Source organism: Lathyrus oleraceus, chromosome 7 (assembly GCF_024323335.1).
Source record: "Lathyrus oleraceus cultivar Zhongwan6 chromosome 7, CAAS_Psat_ZW6_1.0, whole genome shotgun sequence".
Lineage (NCBI taxonomy): Eukaryota > Viridiplantae > Streptophyta > Magnoliopsida > Fabales > Fabaceae > Lathyrus > Lathyrus oleraceus.
In genome coordinates this window covers 424,483,948-424,496,300 of record NC_066585.1, presented here as the reverse complement: position 1 = coordinate 424,496,300, position 12,353 = coordinate 424,483,948, and the positions used below count along the sequence as shown (strand labels likewise).

The 12,353-nt window shown below is 34.1% G+C and overlaps 1 protein-coding gene across 5 annotated transcripts; it reads right to left on the bottom strand.

Moving 5' to 3' along the window:
* Nucleotides 1-2,626: 2,626 nt before the first annotated feature.
* LOC127105483 (zinc finger CCCH domain-containing protein 13) lies at nt 2,627-11,988 on the bottom strand. Of its 5 annotated transcripts, none has more exons than XM_051042672.1 (12): nt 11,822-11,988; nt 11,491-11,655; nt 9,026-9,133; nt 8,583-8,616; nt 7,354-7,495; nt 7,146-7,202; nt 4,581-4,678; nt 4,387-4,458; nt 4,046-4,260; nt 3,435-3,631; nt 3,025-3,225; nt 2,627-2,933 (listed from the first exon to the last, which is right to left on the bottom strand). In XM_051042672.1, the coding sequence occupies exons 2-12, from the start codon at nt 11,618-11,620 to the stop codon at nt 2,862-2,864; spliced, it is 1,326 nt and encodes a 441-aa protein (XP_050898629.1). In that variant the 5' UTR covers nt 11,621-11,655; nt 11,822-11,988; the 3' UTR covers nt 2,627-2,861. The 5 variants fall into 5 exon arrangements, with proteins under 5 accessions (XP_050898629.1, XP_050898631.1, XP_050898630.1 ...); XM_051042674.1 differs by having other exon boundaries at nt 11,491-11,620; nt 11,822-11,987; XM_051042673.1 differs by having other exon boundaries at nt 11,491-11,680; nt 11,822-11,984.
* Between the last annotated feature and the right edge of the window lie 365 nt (nt 11,989-12,353).

Here is a 12,353-nt window from a genome sequence, read left to right as displayed (position 1 = left end):
TCCAAGTCAATAAAAATTAAGTGCAAGTCTTTTTAATCCATCTGATATTGTTCCATCACATGTCGTAGTAGATAGATCGCTTATATGGTCAACCTTCCAAGCATAAAACCAAATTAATTCTCAGTAACTTGAGTCTATTTTCTTAATGTTCGTTCAAAATCACTCTTTTCCATAACTTCATAGTATGACTCATATAAGTTTAATCCCTCTATAGTTTGCAAAATTTTGTATATCCTCTTATTCTTATAGATTGAAATTAAAGTGCTTCTTCTCCGATCATCTAGAATTTCTTTGACCTCGTAATTTCATTAAAGAGTTTAGTGAGCCACTTAATACCTCTCTCTCCCAAAAAAATTATACTTCAATCGGTATATCATTTGTCTCATCCGCCTTACTGTTACTCATCATTTTCAACGTTTCTTTTACCTCTTGTTTTTTAATCTGGTGGTAGTAATTATAGTTCCGGTCCTCTTTGCTAATGTAGAGCTTGCTAGAGTTCGATGAGATATCATATCCTTCATTAAATAAAATATAGAAATATGTTTTCCACCTATCTTTTATATCTTTTTTCTGAACCAACACTTTATATTATTCATCTTTAACACACTTCACTTTACCCAAATATTTTGTCTTTCTTTCTCTTCCCTTAACAAGCTTATAAATAGATATTTCTCCCTCCTTAATTCTTAAAGATTGGTATAATCCGCCAAAGGCTTCGGTTCTTCCTTCACTCACCACCTTCCTGGTCTCATTCTTAGCTTTATTATACTTTTTCCAAGTTTCATTTTTTACACCTAAACCATTCTTTAAAATAATATTTTCTTACTCTAACATTACTCTGAACACTTTCATTCCACCACCACGATTCTTTACCCTTAGGTCTGAAACCTCTCGATTCTCCCAACGTCTCTTTAGTCAGCCTTCTAATCTCTTGGACCATCTTATTCCACATATCATTTGCACTTCCTTGTGGTTGTCCAAACCCTCCCTCAAAGATCTTGTGTTGGAAACTTTCTTGTTTTTCTCCCTTCAAACGACACCACTTGATTTGTGACGCTCCCACGTGATTTCTTCTTGTTGCTCTCCCATTTACCCTTACATTCATAACCAATACTTTATGTTGGACAACCAAGCTCTCTTCCTGAATAACTTTACAGTCCAAGTAAATCTTTCCTATTTGACTTTCTAATAAGAAATCTATCTGAGAACATGTCACCCCACTTTTATACGTGATAAGATGTTGATCTCTTTTCCTGGACCAGATATTTGATATAGTATGATCCAAAGCCGACGAAAACTCTATGATGGACTTACTCTCGGCATTCACCCCTTAGACCATATCTTCACGCATGCTCTCTACATGACCATTTAGATCTCCTCCAAGAAAAAGTTTCTCTTTTTGGGATATATTATAAAGTAAGCCTTTTAAATCCTCCCAAATTTTTACCTTAAGGTGTTCTGGTAACCCAACCCGAGGTGCATAAGCACTAATAATATTAAAGGTGATTTGTTCCACTATAAATTTTAAGGCTATGATTCGATCTTCTACTTTTTTCACATCCACAATATCTTACTTCCACTCCTTACTCATAATAATCCCCATTTCATTTCTCGATCTAACTTTTCCGGTGTACAAAAGCTTAAACCGAGTTGTCTAATTCTTTCGCTTTTTCGCATGTCCAATTAGTTTCTTATAGGCACATAAAATTGACCTTCCTCCTAACCATAATGTCCATTATTTTTCATAGATTTTCCGGTAAGCTTGTATATATTCCATGATCCAAAACAAATCTTACTCTCATTAACTAACTTCTTTACCCACTCATTCACAAAAATGTGAAAATGTGAAAATCCTTACTTATTTTTCACTACATCCCGGTGGCGATGCAGCATCCCTTGCACTTTTGACATTGTACTAGAGTCATACAACATGTTACTTCCAGACAACGATCTATCATTCATATTATTTCAAAATTAATCTATATCATATAGATTCGACAAAATTTTATGTTGGTCGTCGACTATGTAACACATCCCTCACTTTTTATCTGAACTTGAGACCGAATACATATAGCAAAACTAACCTAGACCGACTATGTATACCACAGAATTATCACTTATTTGATCCATAACTCAATAATCATTGTCTTACTTGATGACATACTAGATTGGTCATCAGTCCAAATTTTAAAATATTGTTCTAATTTTTTACACGTGATTTTATTTACACATCCCAAGAGAACTTTGTCCCACCATTTTACATGGAAGTAAGACAATGAAAATATAAAAGTTAATTGTTCCGATAAGTCTTTATACCCACGAATACAATTAAATAATCATATAACAAGCATTAAAAACACATTTTCTATCACTATATTTTCAGAGATCTGCATAAATAACTTGACGTAGACATGAGAGAATTATGACTTAGGCATGAGGGAATGATATAGTGTAATCAATCATCACTTTAATACATATTGGAACTGGAATTCTCAGTTGTATAATTTCCTACTTCTTCCATTCCAAAATTTCAATTCCAATGCAACTTTAATTAATTTTTATCAAGTTTACCCCTAATTAAAACACTTCTATTTTGAAATGAGGGAGTATGATCTTTCACCAATCATTAGGAGAGAAACACATAGTAATTTTAAAGTGTAAATTACACAGAATCCTTTCCCCTATAACACTAATATCCACCACACATAATACATCAATACATCCATGTAAAGATAAGTACCAAAATCATTTGTTTTCTGTTCAACTATCTCCTATCCTATTTGAAAATCTTCAACATACTAATGTTTTAAATATACCCCCCTTCAACTACCAAAACTAAAGCTAGAAATCGCAAATAATATTTAGTTCATATGTGCTCCTGCTGCCTCTTCATTAAGACCATCCACATCCACATTCTCGCGTTTACCCTCAAACTGCACATTAAGTTAAAGTGCTATTACAAATGCTTGCTATATATGTCTGGCTTTTAAGGCAGTAAACAAAGTACCTCAGAGAAGAACTAACCTGCGAATAATTGCTACGGGGAATCGAATCTGGGATAAGCATGTGAGGTATTCCCTTTGCATGGAACTCCACTCCATTCTCATTTTCTGTCTTTGCATTTTCAATGATATCCGCTCCGTTATCGTGTTCAATATCAACTTCCTCATCGAACACATGAGCTGCCATGCTGGTTGACGGCACTTCAATCCTGGATTCCTTTGGCTGTATATTCATGGTTATGAATGAAAATATGTCATTTAATATGACCATGGTAAACATTTGAAAATCTTATTTCAGACAAGATATAAAACGAGCTGTTCAGTGTATGACAGAAACAAAAAAACCCAAAAGAATGAATCATACTAAAACAAACTTCATTTTATCAAGTACCAGCAGAGGCAGAGCTGCCGCAAAATTAATTGAATTAGTACCTTTTCTGAATGAATATTGTTTGAAGAATTCCATATTCCTTTCTTATATTTTCCTTCAAGATCTAGGTGTCTAGTAACTTCAATTCCATTGCCTGGTGCCTCCTCACAATCCTTATCGTTTGTTTTAGCAGACAAACTCCATCGAGAACGCTTCCCACTTCTTTCTGTTTCAACCAAATGGCCGACTTTTGATTTATCTGCATGCACGTTCAGGAGACATCAGCCAAATAACAAAAGTGCATTTCAAATAACCATACTTGGTGGCAAGGAAAAACTGGAGCATATTATTTGCACAGCAAGACAACCTTAAATTAAAAATGCCAAATGAACTGAAAGCAAATGTGTTCATGCACAAATAAAATTATTACATTATACAAGAATACGAGGACTCAGTTGAATTTGTCCGTTATATTAACGACTAATAACATCAAAAACTAGTGGTACAGAATCATATAGGTTACAAAACATAAAGCCCTTAACAGACAATTCGGCATTGTTCACAGAATCACAATATAAAAAAAGTCAGATACTAAACTGCTGCCTTGTAAGATATTTTCACATTACTAAAGAAAATCCAAAATAATCTTTACCAAACTACTTACTACTAGTACCTTGTTTTAACTCTTCCACAGAATCTCGTTCCACATGCAGCCTTTTTCTGCAGGGAGATCCGCCATTCTGCTCCAAACTAAGTTTAGTAATTGGAGGAAAACCAGTATTCTCACCATTGCTTACAATATCAACAGTTAAATCTTCCTCACTAGCACCAATTCTAGAAATGTCTGTGAAAAGGTGGTCTCCAAACCTTTGGAGTCGAACCTGTGATCTAGATACAAACAAACAAATTGAAAACAAAAATCACTCTCAAAAAAATTAACAAAAGAATGCATTTGAGAAAACAAAGTGCATCAAATGATATGAATTCATACTACAAATATTATATGTAACTTACCTCTTCAGTTCATCTTGCAACTCCAAATTATGATTATACATTCGAACAAACTTCCTTATTCTTGAAGTAATTCTGAATTTTACATTTTAAATAAAAAACAGAATAAATATAAACCAGGAAAGTGAATAGAATTATGTCAACCTAATGAAGAGGGGTAATAGAATCAACATATACACTTCAAGACATTCCATTACCTTTTATACTCTTCGTTCTCCTTGCTTAACTGAGACTCAAGCTCCTGAACTCTAGAATTAAGGCTATCCACCTCTCGAACACTCTCATCTTGGTAGACCTTCAATATGTATTTGTACATTGCAAATCAAAAAGTCTGAATTGAATTTAATCCAATCTCAAAGAAGATAACTACTTCAACTGCAAAAAACAACTAATTTTCTTTTCCCATTTCTTCCAGGGAAATGAATAGGAAAGTTCAACTTCATTAATATTTTCAAAAAGTATCTGAAACAACTCCTAATATCAGTATCAGATTTAAGCCTGAAAAGAAAGATTTGGAAATCACAATTGAATAGATATTTTTGCCTTTCAATTTTTCCTCTCTGAACAGAGATGCAACTGACAAAGTGAGTACTTAGCCAATATATTTTAAAAAGCATGATTAAGGATTACTCACAGGTGTGCGCCTTCTAGATTCAGCTTGGCAGAAGCAAATTGCTTAAAAGTATTTTTGCGAGTAAACATATTCTGATTACATAGTGTTACTATTCCCTATCTATTAGGCTTCCATAGTTCCCTAGTTAGATTAGGCAGAATGGCTTGATTCTTAATTTTGTCTCTCATTTCATCTGTTATTTGTTAGGGATTTAGCTGCTGTGAATGTCGACCCATTGTCTTGTGTAGCCATCTCGTGACAAAACCATAGCTAAGTTGCAGCCAAAGTTGCCATCTCGCGACAAAATCATTGTGTAGTTGCAGCCAAAGTTGCCATCGGAGCCACCGCCAATCAGCCAAAGGCACACACATTCTACTCTACCATTTGCCTCGGACATAGATCTACCTAATTCCAAAATGCCATCGTCAGAGCTTCCTCAACACGCTGTCAGCAGCTGCTGCTCTTGTGAAGGGCCGTGGGTGATTTGTTGAGCTTTAAGACAATCTTAAGAAACTTTGAGTTGGTTTCTGGGGACTGGGTAAATATATTCAAGTAATAAACCTGGGAAAATTATTTTTTCTTATGATGTGTTGGATCAATTCCTTTTAAAATCTTGGATTCTCAGTGGCTGCCAATCCTAGAAGATGCTCCACATGGTTGTTGGTGGTGGAGACGATGAAGAAGTAGATGAACCTGTAGAGCAGTCGTCTCTCAAGTGGAGGTAGAGTAACCTTAATAATAAGTTCCGTGTTGAAAACTATTCCACTCTACTTCTCTTTCTATAAAGCACCCATTTAAAGATTTTTGAAAAAAATCCAAAGGTATTTTTTGTGGGGTGGAAGATTATATAAAAATAAAAGTAAACTGGGTTGGGTATGTTGGGAGAAAAGTATGTCTTTCAAAAAAGATGGTAGACTTGGTGTAAAAATCATTTTCCTTGCTTATTTGTTGATATCCGGAACACTTGAGTGAATTTGATGTGCATGGAGTTGTTTCTTCACACTCACTAATATCTTAGATTGTTCCTATCTTAATTTTGGTGAATATTGGGAGGCCCTAGTTGAATATGAATATGATAGAGAAACAAAGATGCATCAATACTACTTACTACCTTCTCTCCATACAACGATCTTTCCCAAAGATGGAAAGACTTGGTTTGGTCAAAGTTCTAGAATTGCAGCTACGAATACATTGGATTCTTCTAATAAGCTCACTTTTTTCTTAGTTCAAGTTATGATTGCTGCAATGGTGACTTCTCTAAATTTGAAAGAATTAAACAGCAATTGTCCAACCATGTACAGTGGGGTTGAGACTATTTGAGTGGCTCAATCTTTTGCAGTTAGCTTGGCATGTAACCGACGAGGGAGCCTGGAAAAAATTATGAGGCAGCAGAGGACTTAAAATTTGCGGAGAATGTATTGCAGTGGCAGTTTGCCGTTGATCGCGTTACAGTTTTCTGTGTTTGCCATATCTTATGCTTTGTTGCTCATGCTTGGGTTCTCAGGACGTTGTTCGCATCACAACCCGCACAAGAGTCAATTAGGAGACTATGTCTCAAGCACAGATTTGAGGACAACGGTGATAGGAAAATTAAGCATAATCTAGAAGATTGTAGAAACAGATGGAATACAGTTAGTTTAGCACCCTCCCATATTTTAGGTGATTTTCTGTTATAAAAGAGAGTGTAGGGGAGTGAGGAAGGCATTCAGAAATATTGTTGAGAAGTTGGATAGGAAAATTTCTCTGGTAGGAGTATATTGCTCTGGTTAGGAGTTCTTGAACTCTGGTCTATCCTTTCATTCCCCATTTCCACCATTGTAGAGCTCTTGAGCTCATCTTTTCCATTCAATAATATACGGTTTTGTTACCTTGATTTTGCGAGTTCTATCATATTGTAAACCAATGTTTTTAGGTGCCAAACAACAAAGACAAAAGACATAGGCCCCTTTCAGTATGCAGGTTAGAACGAGACAAGAGATAACATGTATTTTCTTTTATGTCAGTTTACTGCAGGTTAAAAACAAAATTGACCGGGACGTGACGTTAAAAAAGTAGTATATTTGAGATGCTTTAAGAATGAAACCAAATGACAACACAAACAATATGGTCATTTATATGTGAAAAAATGCAATTATACGAGACAACTAACCGACAATTGGAATTTTCGGTTCTCAAGAGTTTTGATATCAGAATGTACTTTCTTCAGCTGCAAACATTTCCAAGAATAAAAATAAACATGACATTTCACAGAACAACAATAGAATGTATTGGAAATATTTGTGATATAATGTATTTGAAATATTTGTGATATAATGTATTGGAAATATTTGTGATAGAAAGATTAAACAGTTTCTAACCTGATCTTCAAGAGTATTTCTAGAACCAGAAGAAAGCAGCTTCCCTTCTTTAACTTGATCATTATTTCTATCAGAGACTTTTATACTTACAGATATATCACTTTGGCAACTGATGGCCTGTTTTCTCTTATGTCTTCTGTCACTGCACCAGGAGATGTTGATATTTAGACTAAATCATGGCCGAGGATGTGAAACAAAATGAAATAGTAGATGTACAAACTAACTAAAGGTTGGCCCTGAAGAAGATATTACACTCATAAAGCAATTTTGCCTGCAGTCAGTATGGAATATAATGGAATGAAATTAAATTAAACGGTTCTGTTTTGTACTATTTGGTTCTGCCCTTTAGTGTAATCCAAATAACTACATTTTCATATCAAATATGTAACTACAACTACAAAACAATAAGACCCTCATTCCACAGTGTTAAGAAATGTGGTTGGGCCTAACTCAACCCTACAAAACCGGTTGGTAGAGTGAGGATTGCCCCCACTTATAACCACATGTTCAGACCATATATTATCCCGATGTGGGACTCTTAACACACACCTTCACACTCAGGACTAGACAACTGGAACGTGGAAATAAATATTGGGTGGCCCGATAGCGGAAACTATAGTAGGTGGCCCAGCGGATCTTAAACGAGGCTCTTGATGATACCATATAAAAGTTGAATAATTTGATATATTATTATTGAGAATATACAAGTGCTAATCTCTTCAAATAGAGTATTTTGACCTAATGGGCCTTACTAAAGATCCAAACTTAAATTACTAATAAAAATAACAAATTAGTTAATTATTTATAACACACAGAAAGTGAGTTTCATGAAGCATAAGTTGACCTTTAATATCAAAAACCAACAAAACATAATATCATCTGCTTAAAATTACATATGATATATAATTTCATGGCAGACCGAGTATACATTTGTCACTTCTGGTTTGCTTCACATGTTTCTCCTTAATTCATTCATTTCTTATTTATCACTAATGAGGCATCAAGTCTCCCCCGTCCTTCTCTAATCCCGCTTCCCCGTTTCAAAGTTTGTCTTACCCAAATATATCCCAACAATTTTTTTTAATACATTTCTAATTTCCACTTTATTAGTTGATATACGCATATATTTTAATATGTACATTCAACAAGAACTAAAGTAGTCGGCAACAATTCCAACAAAAATGAAAGGAGAAAAACAACATTGTCAATAGTGGTTCATGTTAATTTACCTTCTTTTGTCTGGAGACCTCGGTGGACTGTATTCTGCAATTTTAATTCATGGAACATTAGGAAAGAGAAAAGGGGGATCATTGAGTAAAACAGTGAGTGAAACCTATGTGCTTGTGAGGGTAGTTCCCATCTATGAGAGTATAACTTCATAGTGTAGCAGTCAACACTCTTCTTTGCTTACATATGATTCACGAAAAAATAGACTAAAATAAGACATGTCTCTGACAATCTCATTTAAAAATCTCTTAAATGGTAATAGCAGATACATTCAAGATTAAGAAGAAATCAGTCTCACAAAATATTAAATGTAAAATTTCTATCATGGATAGAAAAACCATGTTAGAGTGACTTGGAACCTTCCCTCCATGGTATGATTAAACTAAACTAAGAAATGACACTAGAAACAATGAGAGAAATCATAAATAAAGATGTTGTGTCTAACCACGAATAGTCTGTCGACCTCTTGCGTCACGAGCTGGTGAATATCTTGGAGGTGATTGCCTTCTGTCAAGTTTATCCCTCAAGTCATTACCTAAATAGTCTTTCCTTCCTGTAATAAGAAAATAAGCTTTAGTATTCTAGACTAAAATCATAAGCAGCAAATACTTCAAAAGCTAAAAACAGAGTATAGAAACTGATAATGAAAACCAAACTTACCATTAGCTGAAATAACAAGAGAAACATAATAATGAATAGTGTTAGTGCCTCCCATTTAGAGCAAAAAGGCGATAGAAAATATCACCTTCATATTATGACAGATATAGTAAAACCCATGTATGTAGCATATATCTTTGAAGTATAATCAAGGTAGCAATTGATTAACGGTTCACATCCTCATCTTGTTGAGAAGTACGATATAATATATAACCTCAAATAGAGAGTCATATCTGAGATGCTTAAGAAATAAAAATCCATCCAAAGACTATCAGATTTAATATCTCCAGATATCATCTTCATTAATTTTTCTATGACCACGTAGCCATGGCATATCCAGAAGTAACACCCAAAAGGAATATCTTAAGATCCACATCTATGTAGTGGAATTTGTATATGAAATGATTGGGAAACTAGTTCAACTCTTCTGATCATAATAAGTAGCTGGCAGATAAATTCATGAAATCCTGATTAAGATATTGTAGCTCCACAGATTCATGGAATGAAGCATATAAAACATTGCCAAGAAAATATTATGTCAACAAGCATTGCCTCTAAGATAAACCAATTGGCAAAATCCATGTGAAGAGTCTCTCATATAAATGAAATATCCGTACGGCTAGAAATGCAACAGTCTACAAGATAATGTGGACATACATTCTATTGTTGAAATTGTTGAAATAGAATATATTAATTTGAAACTAATCCCACTTGCTATGTGTTATTGCATATGTATGCTTCAGTATCTGCTTGTACAGTGTCAACGGACATATGAGCCATATTATCAGATCAGATAGAGATATGCATTCAAATCTGCAGTGTTTTAAGAGTATTGAATTGAATCCAGCTAAACAGATGGAATAACAGTGTCTCGACTAAACAATCTGGAGATGTGAATAGTTAGTTTAGAAGTGATGCCGATAATGTGTCCCTACATAATTTACTTCCCCACATTTTTCTCCTTTCATACAATGCTTAGTTTTCTTATCATTAGTCAATTTTCCCGATGCAAGTTATGTATGTTATCACAAATATAAGATGTAATTAGACTCCCCATGGTTTAAACAGCCTTAGATAATGAATAATAGACCAGCTTATGTAGAAGTCACAATAGAAACACAGAAAGACACAAGACTAGTGGGCTACAAATAGACCAAGGAAATATCTACAGCCATCTATATCTGCAAGAAGAAACGCAAAGGGGTTTATAAAATTTATGTAAGTTCTTCATTTAGGAACATTCTTTTGAACTCAACAGTCCAAAAACAAATATAGATTGTCAGGTACAAAAGTAGAGATATAAAATCGCATGAAATAAAATAAACACAATAAAGCAAACGTAAAAAGTAAGACAACTTTGACGGGAGATAATCTTAGCTAGTAAACCAATAAAATATGCTCTCAGATTGATTTCCTCGATTCAAGAACAGAGTTATTTAGGAAAAAAGCATAGGAGGAGAAACTAGACTAATAAAACAGGTGCAATACTCAAATTGAAGTACTGAAAACCATATAATAATTGAAGTGCCAATTGATAACTGAATTGTGGTTATAATGTATATCAATTGCAGATGGCGGACGGTTTGTTCAAGAATAGTTGCTATCTGGCAACCCTTTGTATTAAATAGCTTACCACGGGACAACAGCAATTACTTCAAATTCTATACTAAAATCTATTTGAGAAGTAGATTTAGTAAAAGAAATTCCCTATGTAGGGAAAAACATAATAATTAACACCAAGATTTTAAAAAACGGTTGCTGCGAAAACTGTCGAGACAAAACGGTATCAGAAGATGCCGATATCGATAGTGTTATTCACCTTTTTTATGATGAAAATGAAAATGTTTCTTGTGATGAAAAAGAAATTGCTACTTTACTTAAAACATCTTGTGATGAAAATGTATCAGAAGATGCCGATATCGATAATGTTATTCACATTAATTTACACTGCAACGACCGCAATCGGTCAATCGGTCACCTGTATCGACCAAAATCGTGAAAGCCGTTAAGCTACTTTACTTAAAACCTTGATTAACACAATGTGCATCCATCAAACATCACTCAACTAACAACATTAGCCTAAACTGAAGTGAGTAAATGAATAACTCACTCACCATAACAAAAACAAACAAACAAAAAAAAATGATCTCATAGACAAAGAAAGAATGAAAATTCATCATCATATGAATAAGTCACTAATCAAAAACAAAATTAAAATAAAATAAAATGGAGAATGAAAGAATGGAAATTCACCATTATAAGATGAGGAAGAGAAACGTCGAAGCTCGGCATTCCCGTGCGCAAAGGAACAGTTGAGGCGATTACAGCGACCTTTCTGATAGAGAGCGCATAACCTTGTCTTGAACTGCTTCCGTTCAAACATCTTCAATATTAACGAATGATTCGATACTCAATAATCTAGTTCGGTGAAAATATAATAACCCTAGAATCAGTAGGGTATTTTTCAAGATTTAGTTGATCAGAAAATTCAAAACATAAAGAAGAAAAAGAAGTAACATAAAAAGAAAGAAAAAAAAGAGAGAAAGTGTTGTCTTTGTGAGATTCGATGGGGAATGAAAGTTACCTTCGAAGTTGGAGAATGACGGAGTAAAGAAGAATGGAATCTACTGGGTGTCACCGCCGAAAAAAGTACTGCCACGCGTGGACTTGGCTATTTGCTTGGTTTTAGTTTATCCCGATCCAGAGCATATGTGAACTAAAGTGACCAGACCACCGCAATTTCTTTCCCACCTTATAAGTACACCCAAATTCTTAACGGAAAGTAAAAAATATATTATCTCCGAATGCACTATTTTTTTATTTGTTTAAAATTTAATTTAAAAATGCATTATTCATATTTATTTTAGAATTTATTCACATATGCATCTTTAAAATAATTTTTAATTTCAAATTTAAAAGAATATTCGAAGATACATTTTCGAAAGTGTTTAATGTATATATATTTTGTAAGACTCTCCCTCTTCTCCTTCTTCTCCTTCTTCATTTTCTAAAACTTTTTTATCCTCAACCTCAAGTAACATTGGAGCTCGTAGCAACATAATTCTAATACATTTCTCAAGCTTCTTCAAGGATAAACATTACCTCTACTTCAAGCA